The sequence below is a fragment of the Microcebus murinus genome, chromosome 23, assembly GCF_040939455.1.
Source record: "Microcebus murinus isolate Inina chromosome 23, M.murinus_Inina_mat1.0, whole genome shotgun sequence".
NCBI lineage: Eukaryota > Metazoa > Chordata > Mammalia > Primates > Cheirogaleidae > Microcebus > Microcebus murinus.
In genome coordinates, this window is record NC_134126.1 from 20,087,706 (window position 1) to 20,100,142 (window position 12,437).

Sequence of the window (12,437 nt, forward strand, 5' to 3'; positions counted from 1 at the left end):
TGCCTAAGCACTTTATTCATGTTTGTTTATTGCATTTACCACCTTACATTGAAAGTATTTATATGTGCCTATTTCCATTACAAACTGCAAATTCCTTAAAGAAAAGATCTGTTTTATATGTCTCTTATGTGTAGCATCACACTTAGCCTATCATAATATGCTCATTCAATATTTAAACAATAGTACCATTTTCAAAAAAGCTATTGGTTGTTAGTAAAGGATATGATGAGCAGTTTTCTTTTTCTTTTCTTCTTCTCTTTTTTACCATTCATCAGACTCTGCTTGATAGATGAGCAGTTTGCTTTATAAACATGGAAGACAAAATAAGAAGTTGACTTACTTTTAAGGAGAGGAAATTGTAGTTAGGATGAATAAAATAACTTCTAGATCATAAGGATATAAACTACAGAAAAGATTTACTAAAGTATTTTACAGCTAACTCTGAAATCATCTGTACTTTATGGATAAAATAGAAAAAGGTGCCAATGATGTATTGAGATAATTAAGGGTGTAGAATAATGTAATTATCCGTGCACCAAAAGCATCCTTAAATGTAGAATTGTGCATGACCCATTCCTAGGCAGTGTCTACAGAAAATGGGCTGAATCTATCCCCGTTCTTTAGGGAATCAACAATAAATCAGACCATTGGCAAATTTTCCATTATATAGATGTATAAATTAATAGCTTTCTTTGAAGTAAGGAAAGACAGTAATTTACTCATTTGGGAAAAAATGGCCATGAGAGTTTCACATCTAGTCAAGATAGGATTGGAAAAAAAAAACCACCCCAAAACACTTGCATTCCTATGTTAAATTTTAGAGATCCATTAAATTGGGGGCTCGTGCTTGGGAGGTTGCAGTATATGGTGAGCTTTAATAGATGTCAAGGGGAGAAGAGCAAATCCAGACCATCATGCCCAGGGTGTGTATGCGATACACTTAGGCTTTGCTGTAGATCACTTCAAGGGCCTGGCTTGTCTGAGTTACTCAGAAAAAAATGAGAGTATGTGTGAGGCTGGGGTTTGGGAGGTAGAAGGGGAGACAACGTGACAGAGGGAACGAACAAATGTTAAAACACTATGAGCAGGTATAAAATGCAAAACAAGGAAAACCTTTAAGGAGCATATCTGGGTATGAATTCATGTTCCTGTGGCATCTTTCATACAGTTAAAATGAATGAAGATTTAAGCAGTTATTCAACGAATTGAACCAGTAGCAGTACACATGCACATTCCAAATATTTGTGGGCAACTCACGCGATTAATTTCTGCCAAAGCAACCTTCCCTTAATGATTACCTCAAGTCCTTATTCATATGTTTGTGTAAATATAGCTTAATAGAAAATATGTAATAGACTGGAGTATTTATTTATAATTATGTAAAAACCCATGCCAGTAAACAAGGCCACTCTGAAAAGTATGTGAAGAATTGTAGTATGACACATTTTATGTTAGGAAATGGTACCTTTTCTTTATTACTTAGAGTTGAAACATAGTGTAGATTGTTATTGTGGTTTTATTTTGAGGGTATCAATTAGTAGTCATTTTGTATTTATTGAGCTTCTCTCTTCATGTAAGTCATGCTCATCAAATTTGCAAATGACATAAATCTTAGAGGGATGGTAAATACATTGGATGACAGACATAGCATCCAAAAAGATTTTGACAGCTCAGAGCAATGGGCTGAATCTAACAAGGTGAAATATAACACAGATAAATATAAACTCCTGCCTTTGGGTTCATAAAGCCAACTGCATATGTACAGGATGGGGTAGATGTGATTTAGTGGTGATACAAGTTTTAAAAAGGCAGTATTTTAGCAAATAGTCAAATCAACTTAATTTATCGATTTTACCTGCATCATGTCATTGCCAAAAATCTAGCGTGCAATTTTGAATTATATTAAAGTGAATATCCTGTACCAATTTGACAGGTCAGACCACATCTAGAGATTGTAGTATTTCTGGAGCCCCATTTTAAGAGGAGAGAGATTAAAAACTATGTCATACTTGGAACTTCACAGAAATGAAACACAGTTATCCTGAAGATGACTTAGGAGAGGAATGACATCTTTCTTTATGTAAGCTCTCACGTGGAAAAGGGATTAGATTTGTTTGGTGTGGTCTCAAAAGTTAGAGCTGAGACGTATGAAGTGACATTCTAAGGAGATATCTTTCAGTTTAATCATTTTAAATAATTATGTAAAGTAGTAAAAGCTGTTCAAAGATGAAAGGTTTCCCAGAGTCTGCAGAGGCAGAATACTAGAATAGCTAAACCTCACTCGTTATGGTATAGTGTGAGATAATAACACTATAAAGGGGCAATCTGAGAAGTCAGTGAGATGATATAAACAACATGTTCAGCACATTGCCGGGCACATGGTAAGTGGTTGTAGCACACGAGGTGTTACCCTTCTTATTGTTACCCTTCTTATTGTGGTTATGGCACACGGGGTGTTAACCTTCTTATTGTTAAAATGAAGTCTGAATGCATCACTGGGTAGAGTTAGAGAAGAGACACTAAATGGATGTGTCCGTTAAATGACTGTTACTTCAAAATCCTAACTGGGTATAACTAATGACAGTTAGCTTTTTAAAACTGACTCTGAAACCAGTCAACCTTTTATATGACCTTGAATCATTTTTGTTTGTTTTCAATTCTCTGTGTTTTAGTATCATTATCTTTAAAATGGAGACATAGCAAACCTGCCTTGCATTGCTGTAAAGATAAAAAAAAGAATGAATGCACATAAAATTTTAGGACAATGCCTGACATACTAATTATTAAATACATGTTAATCACTTTTATAATGCTGAAGTAGTTGACAAAAGATTATTGGAGATTATAGGACTTGAGAGATATGTTTTGAAAAATACTAGACATTTAGGTAAATTCCCATAAGGAAATAACTTGAATAAATCAGAAAGTTGGAATTAAATATTATGTGATCATCAGTGAGGAAATCTTACCAATGAGACTGGAGATTGGCTGTTGGTGAAGCTTAGAAATAAAATTGGTTGAATCGAGTGAGGAAGAAACTCAGATAATCTTCAGTTTAGGATGATAAGCAATTAAGTGGGATGTGTAGGGATTCCACGTGTTCTTAGGTGGAAGAATACAACATACACGTGATATTTTAAAATAACCTTATAGAGTTTTCAGGATACATTGCCTTTCTTATGATTTAAACTTATAGATGGAATAGTGGAGTCTTTTATGCAAATCCTCCTTTTAGTTAGAAATAGAAATTTCTATTTCAGGACAATTTCTATTTCAGAAAGTCTAAGACTTTTCTCCTCCATAAAGTTTTCTCTTCTGATTCACATCCCAGTGGTTTTCTTTTTTTGTTTGAATTTCTTAACATGCAAAATGATGTTCTTCATATTTGTATTGTCCATCATCTTTTGAGAGTGATTTTGAAATTAAGGTATTTTGCCAAATCGCTTCATGTTAATCTATTAAAAAGGCATTATTTAGAATGCATAAAATGGTTTTGCTTTGAAATGAGACCCATCAAATTAATGAAACTGGTATTCTTGGGAAGCTTGTAAGTTGGTTCTGGGAAGACAAGTCCCACAGAGAAGGTCCGAAAATATGTCATACATATTCACAAATTAAGATATATTAATAACTTTTCAAAGCAGCTCCTTGCAAAAGACAATGATTCATTGGCTGCATTAAGCATTAGTACTTAAATTAAAAACAACCATCATCTTTTATAATGATCCAAATATTTTCTAGTATTTTAAAATTATTCTGTTGTTTTCATACATAAAAGCTGCTTGAGAGAAAAGATAATGACTGACTTTTCTTGGTGTAAGTCATAGGGCCATGAGGGATACTGGGTTGATGCTTTATAAATTCAATTTAAATGAGAAGGATATAGGTAACAAGGAAAACCATTCGTCCAGTAAGAAAGTCAGCCATGGGTATTCTGCCTATTTATTTCCCAGCTTGAGTCAGCAGTTTCCTTTGGCTGTGGCCAGAGGAATAGAATAGCAACAAAGATCTGGCATGTCAATGGAACAGGTGATTGTGGAAAAATTAGTCTAGTGGACTTGATTATATTTTCCCCTTGGTAGCTGGTCAGCCATTGCATGATTTTCTGGACATTTGAATTATGGTCTCCACTAATCAGACACGAGAATGGGAGGATAGTGTCAGGAATTCTACTTTTTGAAAAAATCTAGTACACTCTTGCACTCACAGGGATGAGTACAGCCTACCACAGGGACACACATATGGTCAAGGAAGTGCTTAAAATAAAATTTGAAAGTCCAAGAGAATGAAAATTTGAGAGGGACCTGCTCGTCTACCTCTTCTTTCCACAGTGTTTTTGAATTTCTTATGAAGGGAATTTAAAAGCTTTCTACAACTGCTACTGGTTTTGCTAGTAGCAAATCCACTCATTCAAGGCACACCAATAAACATGCACAAGCTACTCCAATCCTCTTAAGGCCAGGAAATGAGATAGGTGGGAAGTTTACTTTAGCAGAAGGCTTTCTTTTCACAAATCAGAAATTCCATTGTATGTATCTCCTGAAATAACTGGCAAGGGGATCATCAGAGTGAGCTATTGCAAACAGCCTCCTTAGTCTTCACAGTTCCAGTGTGATGGGGCCCCAGATCAGAATTGTAAAATAGTTTAGAGAATCTTGGAACATAAAGCATGGTGCAGAAAACCAAAGAAGATTTAATCTTATTTATAGAAAGGTGGTTGGTAGAGGAGGGGACAATGGAAGAAGAGTGGCTTGGGATCATCATTAATCATTTTTTAAGTACCAACAAAGTGAAAATATCCTTCTGGAATTCATTGCAAGTGACACTGAATTCTTCTACTAAGCAAATATGTGATGAGTTGATAAAAAATAAAGAAGGTCCTGAACTCTTGACTACAGATATAATACAGTGAATACAGAAAATCAAAAACATGCTTTCTATCTGACTCAAAATAAAGGTGCACTTAAACTTGTAAAAGACAACATTTTTATTTGAATGATATGACAGAACTGTCACAGGAGTGTTACCTGCTATAAAGAAAGCCTAAGAATTATTACCTTTATTAGACCAGTGACACTGAGCTTTAGCCATACATTTCTAACTTCTGTCCCTCTACAGAGACAATTTTCTTTTCTTAAATAAACTGTCATGCTAGTGTTAATATATTGTTGGCTCTCTCATGCTCTGAGAATACTGCTGATATAAAACATGTATATGTTAGATTGGTAATAGTATCTTTAGTGTAGCTGACTAGAACAAATGTGTTTCCCTCATGGCTGTGCTAATGTGATAAAGGAAAATTGGCTGTTCATCAGCTTTTGGCTGGGTAAAGACAGTAGAGATGGAACCACATTCTTTTTTATGCATTAATACCACCGAGAACTTTTCACTAGTTATATTTCATGTGCCTGCATGTTGCGCAAAGATGTTGTAAAACATGAGATAATGCTACAAATAACAAAGTAGAAAAGCCTGTATCTTTTATAATGATAACAGTCAAACACCAAATGACAGTAACAGGCTGTAAAAAATGGGATGCAAAAAAAAAAAAAAAAAATGCAGCCCTACTACCCAGCAAAGAGGAATATATCCAGGCCTATGAGGAGTCGGTGTATGATTTTAGGTCCATTAAAGCTTTGTTTTAAAATTAAATCAAATGCAATGCTGGGTCAATGGATGTAAGAAAGAACGTGGTTTAAATGAAAGCAGTTTGGTTAGAATGTTTAAAAGCTGTATTGGGTAACTTTTGAAGAATCAATATCACCAAGTAATTATGATGCTAACCTCTAGCTTTTTTGTTTGTTTTGTTTTTTGAGAGGGGGACTTTTGAAAAAGATTTTTAAGGCAATAATTTGCATAATTATTTAAATGTGTTTCAGAGTAAATATTTATCTTCGTCAATATTGCAAGTTTTTCTTTTAACAGAAAAGCATTTAAAAATAGAATTTATTTTTTGGACCAGTTTTAGGCTCATAGCAAAGTTGAGTGGAAGGTACAGAGGTTTCCCATTCATTCCTTACCCTGCATATACACAGACTTCCCCACTATCAAAACACTGTGTCAGAGTGGTACATTTGTTACAACCGGTGAACCTACACTGATGCATCTTTATCCCTCCAAGTCCATAGTAAATAGCATTTTGAATTTAATATATATTTTTATTAAAATCTTAGCATCCGACCTTTCAATTGTATCACCTTATATCTCTCTCTCTCTTTCCTCCCCTCTCTCAAACCCTTTCCTCTCCAGAGCCATTTGTTTGCCCTTTCAGCTCCTTTACTAATTAGAGTACCAATGATTCCTTTTATATTTAAGTAAAAAAGTGCTTGAACAGAAGGACTATTTAGTAGAGACTAAAGTTGATATCAAAACATATGATTAGTTTATTCAGAAATATATGCAATCATCAAAGATTTTGTGCAGACACTATCTAGGAAGTGTTCCCCATAAAAGTTTGAATTGGCTATTCAGGGTTCATGTCACACAGATAAACATTCCATAACTTTATGGTGCAATCCAGAGGTTGTCAAACTACAACCTGTGGGTCAAATCTGTCTGGCCATGTGTTTTTGTAAGTAAAGTTTTATTTGAACACAGCCATGGTCATTTGTCCACATATTGTGGATGGTTGTTTTTGCATTGTAACATTACAGTTGAGCAGTTGTGACAGAGATCATTTGGCCCACAAACCTAAAAAATTTGGCTTGCAAAGAAAAAAATATGCAAATATGCTCTGGCCATGTATAGGAAAAGTTTACTAACTCCTAATGTAGACAGTTATTAGGCTGTTTGATTGATTAGTCTAGAATATAATTAGCAAGTTTTTGTTACCCTATATTGGGAAAAGTGTATCTGAGACTCACTATCTGTATATCGACACCTAAGAAAGTAAATATTTATGAGAAATATTTTATACTAGTAACTTAAATTGAATTATATCCACATGTAATACATTTTTGGAGTATTTGGTCTTGAATATTTCTCTCTGATTTATTCTTTTCTGCTTTATTTCCAAATATAACCATAACAAATTACTATTTAAAAAAGCATATCCTCAAAAAACCTATGAAGGTATGGCAATCAGGGCTGTTAAATACATGGAACAAACAATTATGTAAGCCTGTGACTATTCTGGGAGTTATCACAGTACAAAACCACAATATGTAGGTTTATATCTAGATCTATAAACACACAGATATCATTGAACCATTAAAATAAATTGTTTTCAGTCTTTCTGACTTAAAGTACAGAAGTAGAAAAGTAACTTGAGAAAGACTGCTGAAATATAATCATTATTAAAAAAAGTATATGCATTTGAAATAATGATAATTTCTTACAGGTTCATCAGACAAAAATCAGCTTCTTTATCAATGGTTTGGAGAAGGATCATGCAGCTTTTGATGCAAGAACTCTAAGTGGTTCAATTACAGATTTTGCCTCTGGTACTATGCAAATAGGACAGAGTTTGAATGGTAAGATTCTGACTTCAGAATGTTATTTATTTTATCTAATTACATTGTTCCTAAAAATATATCAAACAAATAGTATTTTGAAATATCTAGGTGTATTCATTTCCTAGGGCTGCTATAACAAATTACCACCATCTGGATGGCAGCTTAATACAATATAAATTTATTCTCTCTCAGTTTTGGAGGCTAGAAGTCTGAAGTGAAGGGTTTAGCACTGTTGGTTCTTCCAGAGGGTCTGAGGGAAACTCCATTCCATGCCTCTCTTATTCTGTGGCTGCTGCCCATCCTTAGTGTTGCTCAACTTGCAGCTTCATAACTCTTAAATTTGCCACTGTCTTCATATGGTGGTCTCCTCTGAATCTTCTCCCCTTTTCTTTTCTTCTTCTAAGGACAGTTGTCATTGAATTTAGGGCAGCTCCTTATCCAGAATGATCTCATCTTGAGATCCTTAATTACACCTACGGAGACCCTTTTTCAAAATAAGGTCTCAGTCACAGGTTCCAGGTGGACATATCTTTTGGAGTCCACTATTCAACCCACTACACTTGGGAAACCTCAAAATTAAAACTTCTATATTCTGATAAATTTTAAAAATAAGGTCAATATGTAATAAACTATATATTTTTTCTCTGTCTCTTTTTGGGGGAAGTTTGCATTTTAATGTAGGGCATTGTTTTGTTTTGTTTTTTTTTGACAGATTCTCACTCTGTTGCCCAGGCTAGAGTGAGTGCCATGACGTCAGCCTAGCTCACAGCAACCTCAAACTCCTGGGCTCAAGGGATCCTTCTGCCTCAGCCTCCCGAGTAGCTGGGACTGTAGGCATGTGCCACCATGCCCGGCTGATTTTTTTCTATATATTTTTAGTTGGCCAATTAATTTCTTTCTATTTTTAGTAGAAATGGGGTCTCACTCTTGCTCAGCCTGGTTTCAAACTCCTGACCTTGAGTGATCCTCCAGCCTTGGCCTCCCAGAGAGCTAAGGGCATTGTTAAAGTAGAACTATGGCATGTTGGATATAAACTGAGAAATAATATTAACATGTAATAAACTAGATTTATGATGTTCATATTTTCCCACACTAAAAATGGGCCATATAGTTTAAGAAAATAGCATATACTATACAGTGAAAAAAACAGAAGTTGAAATTAGAATTATCTTGAAATATCTAGCACAATGGTCTTTAAAATGCCTATATTTTAAAATAGAATATTATTTTATATTATTGTATAATATATGCTCATTATAAAAAATATAGACAATATGGAACTCTATGAAATAGAAAGTCTTTTCCATATTTCCATTTTCAGAGAGATACTTTAACTTTTTATATTCTTCCAGATTTTAGCACACTTTTAGCTAGAGATATAGTTATAAATATATTTTTCTAAAAATAAAATTACAATATATATGCTTTATTTGAGTTCTCTAAAAATAAATACTTCTCCAAATGTTATAAACATTTCATGTCATATACCTTCTCATTTAGATATATCTTCTCATTTAAAATGGCTGCATTTTATGCAATTATATAGTTGTAATATATGCTTTTAAAACAAGCTCCTATAATGAACATTTAGGTTATTTCTAATATTTCAATATTATTAGTGGTTATGTGATAGAAAACACTATATATATCTATATGCATTTAAGGTGTCCATATTTATATTTTTATTTATTACTGATGAACCTATCACACATATACACACATACATATGTATTTGAGCAGTTATCTGATTGCACAATTGCTTAATACTTTGATGTTAACCTGTCTGAGTTTACATCTCATATCCCTACTTACTAGATATATATGATCTGGCCAAACTTTTTAATGTCTCTAATGTGTAGTTACCCAACTTTAAATGTTGATGATGGCATTGATATTCTACAGTGCCAAGGTGAAGACCAAAGGAAGCAATGTCATAAAGCATTGCTATTTTCAAGCATCTGGCATGTAGCAAATGCTCAATGTTTATTTGTTGAATGAATAAATGAAGTGCTAAGCACTGTGCCTTGTATATACTAAACTATATTTGTAGATAATATTATTAATGTTGTTATAATTATTTTCCTAAGATAAATCCATCAAAGTTGAATGGCTGGGTTGAAGTATATGGTCATTTTATATTTTAATAACATATTAGAAAGATTAATGCATAACAACAGACTACCTCCAGAAAGGTTGTGAAAATTTATAACCTTATTAAAAATATAGCCAAGTACTTGTTTCCTTAAACACTAACTAACCTTACAAATTATCCATTTTTTTTTACCCTTGCCATTCCTCTATGTAAAAAATATTGTTGGATGCCGACTCAGAATTATTTGGCCATTAATGAGTTTGAGTAGTTTTGCACATATGTTTTGATCATTTGCATTTCATTTGTGAATTCCTTATTCATGTTGGGTATCCATATTTATACTCTGTAAATCCCTTATTTATTTGTAGAAGCTCATTAATGTTAAGAATATTATGTTGCATATGTTTTCTCCAGTTTTTAGATGGCTTGCTAACTTTGTGTTATAGATATTTAAAAAATATTATTTTAAAGTTTAATCAAGGCAAAACATGCATACAAGATAGTGCATAAATATTAAGGGTATAGCTTGATGAGTTTTTAATATTTATATACACCTGTGAAGCTCTCATCTAGAAAAAGTTATAGAACATTTCCAGTATCTCAAAGAGTCTATCCTAATAAATGCTAACTCTAAAGGTAAACACAGAATGCTATCATTATAGACGTCTATAATCATAGATTAGGGTTGTCTATTCTTGAACTATCATACAAATGAAATCATGCAGTAGGGACTCTTGTGTATTCCTTTTGCTTAGCACTACATGTGTGAGATTTATCCATATCATATATAGTTATATCTTTAGCTTTAGAAAATACTTCTGAATGGTTTTCCAAAGTGGATGTTCTAACCAGCAATGTTAGAGGATTCCATTTGCTCCACATTTTCACCAACACTTAGTATTGCCAAATGTTACCACTGTTTGCCATTTTGGTAGGTTGTGGTCCATTTCTTAATGATTAGTGATAGTGAGAATCTTTTCATTTGCTTATTTGCCATGTGGTTATGCTTATTTGTAAAGTACTATTGAAGTTTTTTTGCCAATTTTTGATGAGTGGTTTGCATTTTCCTTAAAAATTTGGAAAAGGTCTTCGTTATTTTGAGTATTGGCTTTTTGATAGATACACGATGGTGAGTATTGTCTTCTGGGCTGTGGAGTATAGCTTCATTGTCTTGATGAATGCTAAGTATTCTTTGATAAAAAGAGCTGCTCAATTTTACTGACTTCCAATTTACTAATTTTTCTTTTATGCTTAATACTGTTTGTGTTCTGCTTAGAATATCTTTGTAAACCCTGGTGTCATGATGATATTCATGACTACACTTTATTCAGAAAACTTTGTCATTTTATTTCTCAAATTTAAGTCTATGTTCTATCTGGAATAGGTTTTTGGATATGATATAAGGTAGGAGTCAAGATTCATTTTTTCCCCACCTGAATATATTATTAACTTAGAAACATTTTCTTTAGACAAATTGTTTCTACCACTCTATTGTGGTAACTTTGCCATAAATCAGATATCTGTACAGGTGAAAATGGGTTTGCATCTGAATTTTCTGTTCCAACCATCTGTCTGCCTATACTTTGGTGAAAATATTTAGCTTTAACTACTGTAGCTTCATGAATGTATTAATATCTGGCAGTATAAGCTCTCCACTTTTTTTTTTTTCCATCAAGATTGTCTATATGTACCATAGTTTATCCATTCACCTACTGAAGGACATCTTAGTTGCTTCCAAATTTTGGCAATTATGAATAAAATTGCTATCTACATGAGTGTGTAGGTTTCCATGTGAATATAAGTTTTCAACTCCTTTAGGTAAATACAAAGGAGCACAATTGCTAGATCATATGGTAAGATATGTAAGACACCACCAAATTGTCTTCCAAAGTGGCTGTACCAGTTTGCATTACCATAAGCAATGAATGAGAATGAATTTGGTGGTGTCAGTGTTATGGATTTCGGCTATTTTTTTTGTTATTTTTTTTACATGCAGTTAGTATTACTTTTGAACTTCATTTTCTAATTTCATTATGTCATATAAAAGTACAATAATTGTTTTACATTGACTTATGTCCAGTGACCTGGTAAATTCATTATTAAATTCATTAACAGTTACCTAATCCTATCATATGTACATAACAGGAACTTGAAATCTTTTCAAATGGTTCTAACAAATGCATAACATGGACATGACTTTGGAATGGTTCTATAGATATTTATATATAATGATATGTTATTGCTATTAATTATGAAATGATACCAAATTTTAGTTTTTTTTTCCTCTATGGTCTGAGTTGTTTAAGCTCATGTCTAAAGAAAGAGAGTATATATTTTTGATACTCAAAATACATTCAAAACATTGTGGTTCAATTTCCAAACTCTAGGGTCAAACAAACCTGGGATTGAGTCTAATCTAATGTGTTCCTTTGATCAAAATATCAACCCTATGTAAGTCTCTGTTTTCTAATATGTTAAACGATGTTTTAATACATAATTCATAGGGATATTATAAGAATTATGTGAAATAATGTGTTTAGAACATATTGCTTGTTGTGTAGCAAATGTGCAATAAGTAGCAACTACTATCAACATTAATCTCTTTGAATATCTATTTTCTTATTGTGAAACAATAGGATAAGACCAATACTATCTTTCTAATGATTGTTGTGGGGATCAAAAGAGGAAATGTGTATATAAGAGTCTATTACTTTAATTTGAGTATGCTCTTAGATCAGGCTAAACTTATGTGAAGAAGCAATATTTTAAGAAACCTATATATTTAGAAGCTTGGTTTGAGTAATTAGTATATTGAAGAATTTTATAAAGTACTCTGCATGCAGAATTTTTAAATAACATATTAAATCTTGTGAGCCTTATTTCAATATTTA

General features: G+C 32.9%; 1 protein-coding gene across 2 annotated transcripts in view; it reads left to right on the forward strand.

Annotated features, from left to right (window-relative positions):
* USH2A (usherin) overlaps positions 1 to 12,437 on the forward strand; it is a 654,133-nt gene that overhangs the window by 45,858 nt on the left and 595,838 nt on the right. For both annotated transcript variants that reach the window (XM_075997054.1, XM_075997053.1), the window contains one exon: positions 7,340 to 7,472. In XM_075997054.1, the coding sequence (XP_075853169.1) occupies positions 7,340 to 7,472 (133 nt within the window). The remainder of the gene's footprint in view (positions 1 to 7,339; positions 7,473 to 12,437) is intronic.